At 41.0% G+C, this 15,183-nt stretch overlaps 1 protein-coding gene across 7 annotated transcripts in view; it reads left to right on the top strand.

Annotated features, from left to right (window-relative positions):
• Positions 1–15,183, top strand: part of mcc (MCC regulator of WNT signaling pathway) — a 355,742-nt gene that overhangs the window by 20,131 nt on the left and 320,428 nt on the right. For 5 of the 7 annotated variants that reach the window (XM_053485491.1, XM_053485493.1, XM_053485496.1 and 2 more), the window contains one exon: positions 3,081–3,220. The exons of 1 other annotated variant lie outside the window; for it this stretch is intronic. In XM_053485491.1, coding sequence (XP_053341466.1) covers positions 3,081–3,220 — 140 coding nt within the window. The remainder of the gene's footprint in view (positions 1–3,080; positions 3,221–15,183) is intronic. One more of the 7 variants, XM_053485494.1, reaches the window with a different exon arrangement.

Here is a 15,183-nt window from a genome sequence, read left to right as displayed (position 1 = left end):
TAAATTTACAAATTTAAATCACTGAAAGTCAGCCTCAGATTCAAGAGGTTTTTAAAGTGGGGAGAAGTGCATTTCAGTTCCTCTGAATGTATAGGTGAGAATAGCCGATTCACACCTGGGGAGGGTGGATAATTTGTGTTTGAATGTTGTCTGGCATTGTAAAGCGCTATAGTGACACTAAAAGAACAACCCAGGATTAATAGGAATTATTATACTGCATAAACATTATTTAGCACAAAAAAAAATCCTCGCGCTCGGGAAAACTATGCGTGCGGTTGAGGGCTGATTAGACTATAGGAAATTAAAGCGGAGGGTTTTTATTTAGACTATAAAAAAATAACCTGCGTCTATTTTTAGGCGTGCCAGCTGCCAGTTAGAAGTTTTCAATACAAATCTTATAATGCCCACATGACATGACGGAATAAAGGCACGGCTTATTATGATCTCGGGCTTGCACCCGCGCTATAAAATACTTAGGGTTTGTTGGGTTACAGTGGATTTTACTACGCGGTGTAAGTGCAATGGCCATTCGTCCGCTCGCGCTGACTCTGCTCTCCGCGGATGGCCGGACCGGCCCCTCCTCCCACCTCTCGCTCCTTTGAAGTCCCCGGGGCGCGTTCCATTTGCCCTGCTTGCATGCCGCACTTCCGCGTTGTTGCACGCGCGTTGCATACACAGAGCGTAGTAAAATCCACTTTAACCCAACAAACCCCGAGTATTTTATAGCGCGGGGTGCAAGCCCGGGCAACGATAGCAACGATAGCTCACCAGTCATGTGTAATTCTGCGGTCCCGCTGCTTCGCATGTCTGAAGGGAAGGACGCCTAACTAGTGAGCGAGGAGCGATATTGATTTGGGCGCACGCCGTGACAGGCTGAAAAAACTGTTGTCAGATTAATGTGCAAAAACTATATAATAAAACTATATAAGATTAAATGGCATTTATAAGACTCAACTTTTATTTAAGCGCACTCACAATAACGAAAAAACTTAATGATTTTGTAAATGTTTGAAAGCAAATAAGGTGCGCTGTTCTGTATTGTTTTTGGTGAACTTCAGCGCGTCAGAAAATGAACTCAAACGTTTTTTTAAATGGTCAGAGTCAGTCTGCTTGCTGTTTTCCCGACGCATCCATAATCAAACTTCATGGAAAACTTCATGAGTGCTGATTTAGACTATGGGGTAAATTAAAGAGGAGAATCACGATGCCGAATTGAAGTCCTGAGCCCAAACCTCATTTACATTAAATTAAATTAACAAATATTATAAGTAAAAAAAACAATACTCCACGTTTAGAAACCGTTTATAAATTCTTTTCGACATGAGTTGGCCCGGTGCTATGCGCAGAGCGCCGGGAGATTTCCTGAAGTTTCGAAATCGCGGGGCATTTTTTCTAAATAGACGCTATCTTTAATAACTGATGGAGGTTTTGAGCTGTATACACACGCATTCCTGCCTAAACAACTCTTAAAACTACACCTGTGACACAATAACAGTAATATTTCGAACATTCTGCAGGCTGATATTTGGAGAAACGAAAGAATAATGAATAAACCAGTTGTTGGATCAAAATAACCCAACCAGGTGTTCATTTGTAAACTACATCTCATATGAGCCAACATGAGCAACCCAACAATGTGTTTAAAGTACCTAAAATAATCCAGAACTTAAGTAACAATAAACAGATACAGAGATACGTTATATAACAGTCACTATTGTATTTACTGCAACGAGCGAAAATGTCACTTTGCGCCACCTGGCGGCCATTTTACGAATGACTTTAAAATGCAACTGATTTATTTTGGCCACTGACATTTTTACACGGCGGTGAGCGCGACGGTAATAACCATTCCAATTGATCAACTACTGTAGTATCCAAGTGCAGTCCCCAGATGGATCCAAGAAGAAAAAGGTTGTTAAAAACTGGCCCAAACCCTCCACTGTAAAAGTCTAATGATTTCTGTGTTTTTGTTTTGTTTTTTACTGGTGGGTCATCCTCCATTTCAATTCTGTGGTGGCTCCTCTTAAGGCCATGGCTAAAACATCCTCTACTTGATTTGTCTGGACCTCTGAAGCAAAGACAGCTTTATCTATACTTAAGAGAGGCTGCACTACAGTTTAAATCCAAGATTCTTCATGAAGGGAATTGCTGGCCATCAAGTTGGGTTTGAGGGGGGTAGACACTAGCTGGATGGGACCTAACAACAATTCATCTCAGGGATTTTTTTCTCGCCACTGTCGCCATTGGCTTGATCATCAGGGACAATTTTATTATTTTAATTAATACACATTTTCAATTTATATAAACTTTAAAAAACTTTTGATTGTGTAAAGCTGCTTTTGGACACAAAAGCCTTGAAATCCAGCAGGCTAAGAAATTAAAGCTCTGTCTGTCAATATTGGCTCTATTCTAGCCAGTTGACTCATAATCTCTCTCTTACTGAACTGTTTCCAATACTTTTTACATTAGCATTTCCATATTTTTAACCTGAGATCCTGAGACCAATACTTTTAATGGACATAATTTGAAATTAAAATTCAAAATATTGTTTTAAAATGTATTCCTAATACTGTAAGCAAGGCAGAGGTGATGGTGGCAAGGACAAGGTTACAGAGAAGGCAAAAAGAAAAAACATTGAGAGTAACCAGACTTTAAGGGAGATACTCTTCTGGCTGGCTCTTGGGTTGTTTTCTTCTAAAACTCTACACAGTAGAGAAAAAAAAGTTACTTATGTTAAATGTGAGTATGAGCATCATCAGAATTTAAGTTTATCACAAAATTAAAATTATAAGCAATCGTGAGAAGTTGAGACTGAAGTGTTCAGTGATAGACAGTGTAAACCGTTTAGCCTGGGTCAGGTACATAGGCTTGTCACTAGGTACTTCCAGCTGAAAAAGAGTGCCCAAAAAAGTGGAAACAAAATGGCTAGCAACATACTGTTTAGTGTCTGCTGCTATTGCCTGTTAACAGTGTATGTTTTGTGTTTTGCACTATTATTATTTATGTCCAGTATTTCTGCTCTTTGGGGTGGATGCTGATTAATTGTGTGTGTGTATGTGTTTTTATGTGTACGCTTGCAGTGTAAGCTGTCTCACTTTCTGCAGGAACATGAGAAGGTTCAGGAGCAGTCACTGCATTATCAGGAGAGGATAACTGAACTTCACACCATCATTTCTGAACTTAATGAGAAAATTGGTTTTCTACAGTGCACCACTATCAGGTCTGCTGATACATGCATGGCATTACACTACATTGCAATAAATTACCAATCTATAACCTGCTTTAACTTTACTATACTGGTAGTGTGAGTGCAATAATGTTATCTGTTGTGAGAAATTTTTTTAGTTCTAGCGATAGGCAATGTCTATAAAAAGAATATAAGGTGAAGGTTTTTGTGGATTTTAAATGGAAGCTGCTGCTAATAAATTGTTTTATGTTGGTGTATGTGGTATTGCTCCGGAATTTAATTTTTTTATTTGCAGTTACAGCTGAAACTAGCATTTTGTCATGGTTCTGAATAACCAGGTGTCTTTTTTGCACCCAATAGCAAACTTTATTAAAACACTCAAGATACACGCAGGATAAAATGCTTGCACCAAAAACATAAGAAAGCGAAAGTGATAAACTGAGACGAGTCTGTTTATAGCTTAGAATCTCATAGTGACTCCTTGTGATTATAGCGATAAGCAGATCAAAAACACAGATTTTGTCCTGACTGAGAGGAAATACTGGCAAACTGGATGTCTCTGAGCAGCTTAAACACATCCACCAAAGTAAATGTTCAGTCTTAAAAATATTGTAAAATAATAAAACCAGGAAGCTTCTGTAAATCTTATTTGAATTGCATTTATTTTTTTTATTCTTTTAAGCAGGTCGTGTTTTGTTTCCTTACTGTATCTTCTCGTCTCTCACCTCTTGATTTGGTTTGTCACTTTGCTGTTGATTTCCCGTCTTGTTTTTGACCACGACTTTTCCTTGTTTTTGACCACGACTTTTGAGTTTTTTGATAGTTGTTTTGCTGATTAATTTACCGGTTTCTAATGCTTCCTCTTTTTGCTACGGCTGTCATTTTGCAATTTGGCTTCGATGCCAGGAGAGATCTACACAGTTGGATAGGACCCGCATCTCAACAGGGGAGAGTGACACTGAGTGGAGGGAGCCTGCTTCTGCTGGGTGGGAAAATTGGGCCATCTACTCAAGAGCGTAAAGGGAAGGACCCCTTTAGTTCAGCTAGGGGGCACTACTCCAAGGAGACACCCATACCAACGTCAGCTACCGTCTTCCTCATCTATGGACAGCAAACCCACCTGATTGCACTTTAATTATCGCAGCCTGAGCAAAGGCCCTTAGGATCCCCTCTCGAGGTCCAGGCTCTTGACGGGTGTTTGCTCCTATCTATCACTTATAGGATTCCCCTTATTGGCCCGAGGGTCTCGGGCAACCATTCAGAGCAAACCTCCCTATTCATCATAGAGGGTTCTCACGCCACGCTCATCTTGAGCCTCCCTTTGGTTAACCTGTCATAACTTGTAGATCGACTGGGTCACAAATTCGATCTTGAGCCTGTTATGTGTCACAACCTCCTTAAGATTTGCTACCACATCATGCCTCAGTCCCACCCCTGCGGAGAAGCTACCAGATTCCACCCATGTTCTTTCAGAATAACATCCAATGTCAAGGCGGCATTAGGCAAGTCCCGCTTTACCCACCCCACGGGCCATATGACTACGCCTTCGTTCTCCAATCCTCCCAAGGGTTGTCTATACTCCTTTGTTACCCAAGAATTGCCAAGCCATGGACCAATACATCACCGAGTCCCTCACGGCGGGGATCATTCGTCCCTTCTCCTCTCCGGCAGGGACCGGGTTCTTCTTTGTGGGCAAGAAAGCTGGTTCCCTGCATAGATTATAGGGGCCTGAACAACATCACCATGAAGAACTGGTACTGGAACTGGCTACTGCTTTCGAACTTCTCTAAGGAGCCAAGCTATTTACCTTGGACCTGCACAACATGTACCCCCTTGTCCGGATTTAAGAGCGTGACGAGTGGCCCCCGCTGTCTTCCAGGCTCTCATTAACAACATACTCTGGGAGTTTCTCAACTCTTCAGTGTTTGTCTGTTTGGACGATATCCTAATCTTCCCCCCCTGACTGAAACCGGGTAAACCTAGTTAAACTAATACGGGATTGCGAATCTAACTTCCCGGTGTTGGGTGGGCCTAGCAAAACAAGGAAAGATGCATCACAACAGTTCAAAACAAAAACCAAAGTGTATTTTTTTTACAAATATTTTTTATTGAAAAAAGAAAACATTACCGTACTTGCACTTAGAGAAATACAATTTACCTTTGTTAATTTACCTAAATTAATATATTTATATATAAAGGAAACAATTAAACAAAAGAACTCTGAAACAAGGAACAAGAGGACAAGGTCGGAGAGTTACCCCAAGAACAGTTGACATAATAGCAAAATAACCTGACCATAAACCTTCCAGTTTAGGACTGCAAGCATGTGGCTAAGATGACAAGGAGAGCCATGGCATTTATCACATTTGTTTTTCACTTCCGGATACAATTCAGAAAGTCTAGACTTAGAAAAATGTGCCCTGTGTATGACCTTAAATTGAATAAGACCAAGACGAGCACAAGAGGTGAAAGACCGTACCCTCGCTATAGCCTGTTCCCAGGACTTCTCATGTATTTGAATTCCTAGTTCCCCTTCCCATGTACACTTAAGCTTAACATTTGAGTGGTTACTAAGAGACAGGATAGTATTATAGAGTTTTGAAATGGTTCCTTGTAGTGAATAACAGGGCTCCCACAGAGAGAGACAGCAGTCAATTGACCACAGCCAAGAGACCTTCTTCCAGCATGCATGTCGCCATCCCTATAAGCTATCTGATCCGCGATCATGAAGGGGCATCTGCAAAAGGAGACTGCAATCTTATCTGATTTGCGATTATAAAGCAGATCTGTCAGACAAAGCTGCAGGAAACCTCACAGGGCATAAGACCAGATGCTTTGAAGTTAATCCCAAAATGAAGGGTGTAAATTGGCGATTCGGTAAACAAAGCAGACAGTTTTTCACCAACCAATCAGCAACACCGTGATTCCCTTCGCTGGATGCGAACCAACGAATGAGAATGAAACATGAAACAAGTAAACAAACAAAGCTGCGTACTTTGCTGAAATTGGTGCTCGTTTCGTAACTACTGTAAACCGTAAGATTAAACCCAAGACTCTGCTCTTGTGACTTTCGTTGATCTAGTAAACAGTACCTGAATAACTTCATTTAATTTTCACCTTCCAAACTGTTTGTGTGTGTGTGTGTCTGTGTGCGTTCAATAGTTCACCCCGAGCTGGGGGGAGAACCTATCACACCTGAACACACTCTTGACCCCCGGAAGACATGCCTTTCGATGAACAAAGGCATACGGCATGGACACTATTTTAAACATCTTTACAGTGTGCCAGTAGGGCAAACGTATTTACATACTGTATATTTACTCAGTGTCTTTCATTCCTGTGTATATGTTTGATTATTCTGCATAACTTTAAAGGTGTAATCAGAATTTACAAACCTCTTTTATTAGATAAAGTAAGGAGTAAGTGGGTAAAATATGTAATGTTTGATGTCAATCTAAAGCTGGCTTAATTCCAAGAATGTTGGTAAACATGGGAAGTTGGTAGCATTGAACAGAGCTCATACAAAATTACTTTATAAAAGGTGTTAAAAACTCCAACCGGATGGGCCCCACGTGACAGCTGAAACACCAGGCTAATGTATGCACCAAAGGAGGAACAAGACGAGGCGTGGCTAAGCCCCGCAACCAAATCCGATTGGACTAATCACCCGTGGGACGGACTGACCCCAAATGGAAAAAAATCCTAAGGAAGTTTAAGGTCGGGAGGTTAACATCACAACTGGGACTCACATCTTCCAAGCAGCTCGGGCTTACGCCCTTGCAGGAGCTGCGCCGCCACTGCTGGCGTCATCCGCTTTTCAAGAACTCTCAACGAGACTTTGTGCCAGAACTCCAAAGTCCAGCAACGAAGCAACCCTCAGGAGAAGTTCCAGAGCGCAGCCATCAGTAACCAGGCAACCAAAGCCTCACGAAGGGCTTTCCCGAAAGACGTCATCTCTACAACAGTGCACCAACCAATCAGCAACACTGTGATTCCCTTCGCTGGATGCGAACCAACGAATGAGAATGAAACATGACGCAAGTAAACAAACAAAGCTGCAAACCTTGCTGAAATTGGTGCTCGTTTCGTAACTAAACCGTAAGATTAAACCCAAGACTCTGCTCTTGTGACTTTCGTTGATGTAGTAAACAGTACCTGAATAACTTCATTTAATTTTCACCTTCCAAACTGTTTGTGTGTGTGTCTGTGTGCGTTCAAGTAGTGTAGTTTCATGTATCGTAGATTAGTCAAATAAATTCTTGTTTCTTTATAAAGAACTGTTGTCTTGGTCATGTATTTTAAAGTCTAAACATTTGCCCAGATCTTGTTACCTTGCTCATAATTGCTAAATCCTAGATTTTGTGTTATCGTCGTTGGCCACGTGATAAGCAGAACTGGTAAGATACACTAAATTGTGCTAAACGGTGGACGGGTAGTCGATAAACTGTACATTATAAATTTTGTTTCAGTTAATCAAATTAACTTGAATCATTTAAGATTCAATACAACTCTGACCCAGAGTTAAACATTACATCTTAATGGTGAAGGATGCATTAAAATGTCTACATTTATTGGTGGATAATGTGACCGTCATTCGTTGTCTTTGTTACAAACCCTGGTGAATGCCGGCAGTCCTTCATTGTCATTATTACGTTAAAAACCCTACATCCTCTATGATGCGGAATAAATGATAGCATAGTTTCCCACTGCTGTTCTGAAGGTAAAGAGGGGAAATTAGGGAACACTTGGCAACAAAATTTAGAATTTGAAAATAGCGATAATGGGATAACAAGATGACAAATTGGCAAAACTATTGAGGACCCCATCCACATATAAATATTTAAATTGTGTATACCCTTGTCACACCACACCGAGAATGTCGAGTCCAGGAGTGATGGGGGGGAAAACAAATGGTTGTTGTTTAGAAGACCCGAGGAAGATGCCATTACAAATTTAAAATGCTGTCTAAACTGAAACCAGATCTTGAGTATGTTAAGAACCACCTGATTATAAGTATACAATTCAATTCAATTCTATTTGTATAGCGCTTTTAACGATTTACATCATCACAAAGCAGCGTTACACAATCAAAAGAATTAAGTTTGTATGAAATGTGAATGTGTATGAATCAAAATTATATGATTGTCCCTGATGAGCAAGCCTAGGACGACGGCGACAGTGGCAAGGAAAATCTCTCTGAGATGGTAATAGGAAGAAACCTTGAGAGGAACCAGACTCAATAGGGAACCCATCCTCATCTGGGTGAAAACAGATAGCAGGGATTGATGTGCATAATAATATGCGAGACTGGAAGTTCAGTATAAGAGGAGATGTGTAAGATTAAAGTGCAGTTTGTTCCCAGAGGCTCAGGTAGACTGTGAAAAATTCCAGTCCTGAACTATTGAGCGACTGAAGTCACAGGTCCTCAGAGAACAGCTGTCTGCATCAGTCGAGGACAGGACCACCTTCATGGAAAAGTGGAACCAACCCCAGTCACCACACGCATTCCAGGCAGACCACACGGGGCATCCATGTGATGAGATCTCCAACCAGAAGCAGGACTCCAGGATGAGTTAGACTGGTCCAGCGGGCAGAGGGGGTCTGGATCACTGGCAGCTCAGGAGCGACATGTATAGCTCGACAGAGAGATAGGTAGAGGAAAAAGGAGAGACGGAGAGAGAGAGAGGATAGAGCAGAAAAGTTAGGTATGGTCACAGTCGAACAATGTATAAGGTGAATGTATATTTAGTGCAGAGTGCAAGCAGAGACTCCGGCAGGACTAACTATGACAGCATAACTAAAAGGGAGAGCCAGAAGGAAACACAGACATGAGGGTTCCCTGAGATGTAAAGCAACCAATCACAGCACCGCCAACAAACCTGAGTGATCAATAAGAGTGGGGAAGACAGCATCTAAACATACCAGTTTACCATAATACTCTACGTCCATGAGTCCCCCAGATCTGTTCCTTTACCTAAGGGAAATCTATTTATAAAAATGCCTGATTAAATAAATAGGTTTTTAGCCTGGACGTAAACACTGAGAGTGTGTCTGAGTCCTGAACACTCTTTGGAAGACTATTTCATAATTTTGGGGCTTTGTAAGAAAAAGCTCTGCCCCCAGCTGTAGTTTTCATAATACGCGGTACTGACAAGCAGCCTGCATCCTTTGATCGAGGTAGGCGTGCCGGATCGTAAGACACTAGCTGTTCACTCAGATAATGTGGTGCAAGACCATTTACTGCTTTAAATGTCAAGAGTAGTATTTTAAAATTAATGCGAAATTTCACAGGGAGCCAATGCAGTGAAGATAAGATAGGGGTCATGTGCTCCATCTTCTGGTTCTGGTGAGGACTCTGGCTGTTGCATTCTAGACTAGCTGAAGCTTGTTTATGCACCTAGCTGAACAACCAGACAGTAAGGCATTACAATAGTACAGTGGTTCTCAAACATTTTCTGTTATTCCCCACTTAAGGTGGTGGGCGAATTTTCAAGCCCCACTTGTCAACAAAATGATAACGAAAACGACCAAGTGTACTATTTATTGAAAAATCTATTTCTAAACCAGTAAGATCGAATAACACCAAGTTCAGAACAGATAAAATACACGTGCAATTGTTATAACAGGCTTACTTTGTCACTTATCTAGAGCTTTCTTTCAAAGAAGTTAAGTGGCTAATTAAAGTGGGGTGTATTGTCGATAAGTGTCTTCCTACTTTGTCTCATGCTGTCTGCTGCCAGCGGTTTAAGACACAAAACACACAGAGGTCTCTCCTCTGCCCCACCATCCCCACCATGAATCCAAGCGCAACATAGGCTTCATCATGTTTTCCTTTCGGCTGGATTTTTGGTTGATTAGGCTGATGATGCTGAATCACCTGCTTATTTGTGGTCCATGTAACAAATGTATCCATTGATGTTATTATGCTCACTACATGAAGTACGCTACTGTGTTATGGTCTAAAATGCCACAGATTGCCCACCTAAATTCATAGGTTTATGGTTTACAAATGACAAATTATAACAAATGAATTTAATTATAAAGTAAGCAATATATTAAAAAAAAGGTTGTATAGGGGGAAAAATATATAAATTATATATATATATATATTATATATACCACATGTATATTTTTATATTGCTTATTTCATAATAAAAATCGTTTCTTTTCACCACCGTAATTTTTCACCACAAACAATATTTATTTAGTGTAATTTGTAATAAATAATTTATTTGTACATTGACAAACCCCTGCAAAATAAATGTGCCATAAAATAATCATTTTGGGGGATTTGTATTAATCGTCTCGACGGCTGTCACGTGCCTAGGGTTAATTATAATAGTAATAATATATTCGATAATAATAAACCTTTGAATGTATGTCCTAATATAATATTTGATAGAGATTACGTGTGTATGTGTTGGGGGAGGGGTGGGGGGAGGGGGTGGGTTTGGGCGATCCGTGGCAGGGGGGCATTTTAGCGCATAACACCTGTTTGTGTCCGCGGTAAAGTAAGTTTTATATTCGCATCTCCGAATTCAATATCTGCGTAAATAAACCCGCAAATAAGATACCCAGATATATTTCCTCTCTACATTGTCTTTAAGCGACATCCGCCTTAAATTATACATGTTTAAAAGCATAAACACCATTATTGTCTACGGCGCAACGAATGATTTAGGGATCATCGCAAAAAGCTGCACCGCAACAAAAAGCGTAGAACGACATTGATCTTCCTTCTGTTCAGCGCCTGAAGGATCAAAAAGCAACTTTGTTGCCTCACTGGAAACTAGAAATGCCAGACTAGTACTGCCTGATAAAATAGTAATTTTTAACAAAAATACAGAAACATCAGCATACACATTGGAATAAATGAAATTACATATCTAATACCGAATGTTTCCTTATATATTGTTCCTCTGCAATCAACATGCCGATGTTAAACCGTTATTGTTGGACTATGGTTCCACTTTTTTTCTGATGTTATTTTAAGTTACTTGTAATAATGATCCATTTCTTTCTGTGTCATTATTTAGTTTCGAGTGTCTAATAAAGAAAATAAAGATTAAATAAATCAATAACGAAAAGCATACTTTCGTATTATTTTCCACTAATTCCCATACCGTTCATTGCGCCCCACCTGTCATGTCTGTATTCCCCACTAGTGGGGCGCGCCTCACACTTTGAGAACCACTGCTCTAAGCCATAGAGCATCGCTGGTCTCACCACTGTCCTGTACACCTTTCCTTTCATTCCCACTGATTCTCTTTTATTGCACAACACATCTGAAACTTTTCTCCACCCATTCCAACCTGCCTGTACCCACATCTTCACCTCCTTTCCACACTCTGTATTCCCCACTAGTGGGGCGCGCCCCACACTTTGAGAACCACTGCAATAGTCCAACCTAGAGGTGATAAAAGCATGAACTAGTTTTTCTGCATCATTTAGTGACGATATATATTTTTTTTATCTTGGCAATATTTCTGAGGTGAAAGAATGCTATCCTGGTAACATTATCTACATGTGCTTCAAATGAATGGCTGGAATCTATAATCACACCGAGGTCTTTTACTGTTGCACTTGATGGAACAGAAAGGCCATCTAAAGTTACAGTGTGATCTAAAATTTTACTCCTATCTGTATGCGGTCCTATGACTAGAACTACTGTCTTATCAAGATTAAGCAAAAAGAAGTAGCATCCAATTTCTTGCTCTCTGTGTCCTGCACACATTGCTCAACTTTTACTCTACTGTTTTTTCTCATCAGGTTTAGCTGAGACATATAACTGTGTCGTCACCATAACAATGAAAACTACTACCATGCTTATGGATTATGTTGCCCAAAGAAAGAATGTAAAGGGAAAAAGGCAGTGGGCCTAAAACTGAACCCTGTGGAACACCAATATCCATTAGTGAACATGCGGAATAATCACCATTCAAGTCTTCATACTGTACTGATAACGATCAGTCAAATAGGATCTGAGCCAGGAGAGAGCTGTACCCTTAATTCCTACTACATTTTCTAATCTGTGAAGAAGAAAGCTATGATCAATGGTGTCAAAAGCTGCACTGAGGTCAAGTAATACAAGCATAGTTACACAACCCTGATCAGAGGCCAATAGGAGGTCTCTACTACTTTAACGAGTGCTGTTTCTGTGCTGTGATGAGGCCTAAATCCTGACTGATACAGTTCATGTATGCCATTTTTATGTGAATATGAGCATAGCTGCTCCGTTACTATCTTTTCCAGAATCTTAGAGATAAAGAGGAGGTTTGATATTGGACAGCTGACAGGGATTGAGGTCAGGTTTCTTACTTATTGGTTTGATAACTACTAATTTAAAAGATTTTAAAACATAACCAATGCTGAGTGAGGAATTAATTATTCTCAACAGGGGTTTTGTTATTGCTGGTGCTATCTGTTTAAGAAAATGTGTCAGTATAGGATCTAGTATACATGTTGATGAATTTGCAGAAGAGATGAATAAAAATTAGTAAATTTTTTTCAAGGGGAGTAAAGTATTCCAGGTTCCGATCTGACATGGCTAGATTAACATCTGCGTCAAGTACATTGTTCTGTTTCAAAGCCTCAATATTATGCCTAATATTTACAATTTTATTATTAAAAAGTTCATGAAGTCCTCACTATTGCATGATGATGTGGAAATTTCTGCAGTGGTCTTATTTCTGGTTAATTTGGCTACGGTATTAAATAAAAATCTAGGATGATTTTTGTGATTTTCTATAAGAGTGGAGAGATACATTGATATAGCTACACTAAGAGCTTTTCTATAGTTCAGGAGGCTCTCTTCCATGCTATTTGAAATACTAACAATTTAGTTTAACATCATTTACATTCTAATTTTTGAGCGGTCTGTTTGTGCGCATGTGATTGTTGTACAATAATTTTTCTTTTAACTGGAGCTACATTATCTAAGGTATAATAAAATGTTGACTCCAAATATTCAGTCGCCTGATCGAGTACTGTGGGGTCAGACGGTGATCTTTCTGAGTCTTTCTAAATTTTTGCTTAGCTCGGGGAACAGACACAGTCTCAATATAGTGAACCCTGATTGACAACTCTGTGCAGCTAGCAGACGATTGCTTTAGCCTGTCTGTCTGCTCTCTGGCCTAGGCTCTGGATTGTCACCGAATAACTAGGCCTATTCTGAGACTATGAGCTATACTACAGGAAATGAGAGCAGCACCTTCCCGAGTGGGATGGACACTGTCCCGCCCTAACAGGCCATCTTTGCCCTCAAAGGTCTTCCAATTGTCTATGAAGCCCACATTATTTTCGGAGCACCACCCGGACATCCAGCGGTGTAGCGACCATAACCTGCTGTAAGCTATGTCGCCAAGCCTCATTGGGTTGGGACCAGAGCATATTACTTCATCGGACATCGCCTTCGCTAGTTTAAACAATATATAATATACTCAGCAAAAAAAAAGAAACTTCCTCTAATTTTCAACTGTTTTTACTTTCAGTAAACTTAATGTGTAAATATTTGTGTGAACACTAAAAGAGTCAACACCATAAGACATAAACTAAAAATGTTTCACAATGTGTCCCTGAATGAAGGGAGGCTCAAAATCAAAAGTACCAGTCAGTATCTGGTGTGGCCACCAGCTGCTTGAAGTACTGCAGTGCATCTCCTCCTCATGGACTGCCTATTGGGGACAGTCTGAGCACTGATGTAGGGATTGTGTGTTCCTGGTGTGACTCGGGCAGTTGTTGTGACCATCCTGTACCTGTCACGCAGGTGTGATATTCGGATGTACCGATCCTGTGCAGGTGTTGTTACACATGGTCTTCCACTGCGAGGATGATCAGCTGTCCTTCCTGTCTCCCTGTAGCACTGTCTTAGGCGTCTCACAGTGCGGACATGGCAATTTATTGCCCTAGCCACATCAGCAGTCCTCATGCCTCCCTGCAGCATGCCTAATGCACGTTCACGCAGATGAGCAGGGACCCTGGGCATCTTTCTTTGGGTGTTTTTCACAGTCGGTAGACAAGTCTCTTTAGTGTCCTGCGTTTTTAGAACTGTGACCTTAAATGCCTACTTTCCAGTGGCGATTTCTTTAAGACTGCAAGGGAATGCAAAAAATTATATATAATAATGTCACAAAATTAATGGTCAAATTATGTACTATTGTATTAACATTTTATTGACTAAAAATGTATTAGAAAAGACGAGTTCGTTCAGAATCAGTTAGATATAGCAGGTCGGCTGACTTTTTTCTTCTCATACATTTTCATAGCGTTACGGTGCATTTCCTAATTGAAGCCCAGCGTCCATTGACTTTAATGCGGCTGCTTTGAACGTTTTTTTTTCAGTGCTTTGAAACTAGACAGTCATTGGATAAACGCTGTGATTATGTCCCGCCCACGGACGCTCAGCGTCTCTGGGGGTAAATGAGAAGCAAATGAGGAGTGGGCTGGCCTGGACTCCGAGCTTCTGCATGATTTCCAAGATGGCGCCGGTGAGGTCGGCTGCCGTCACGACTGCTCCGACCACCTTTTCTTTGTTTTTGTTCTTTAAGTTAGTTTACAGCGTTTTAAAACCGGCAAAATTACCACCATGGGGTACATTAGTTATGATAGAGACACTCTTGTTTCTATTGGTATACAATGTACTCACAATTCGACGTTTTTAACTCCGGATCCGAGCTGGCCGAGTGAGATCCTGAGGGACAACAAAGGACGCGAAGCGGCGGCCTCGAGGGAAACGAGCCGGCGTCAGGAACAGGCTGAGAGCCCGTGCACACCGCACACCTCTGCCTAGCATCCTGCTTGCCAACGTCCAGTCACTGGAAAACAAGCTCGATGACCTCAGGGCCAGGATAAAGTTCCAGAGAGACATTCGGGACTGCAATCTCCTCTGCTTCACTGAGACATGGCTGAACCCAGCGGTGCCGGACCACGCCATCCAGCCGGCCGAGTTCTTCTCGGTTCACCGCATGGACAGGACGCGGGACTCAGGGAAGTCAAGG

Source organism: Clarias gariepinus, chromosome 24 (assembly GCF_024256425.1).
Source record: "Clarias gariepinus isolate MV-2021 ecotype Netherlands chromosome 24, CGAR_prim_01v2, whole genome shotgun sequence".
NCBI classification, from domain to species: Eukaryota; Metazoa; Chordata; class Actinopteri; order Siluriformes; family Clariidae; genus Clarias; species Clarias gariepinus.
This window is presented reverse-complemented; position numbering and strand designations above follow the sequence as displayed.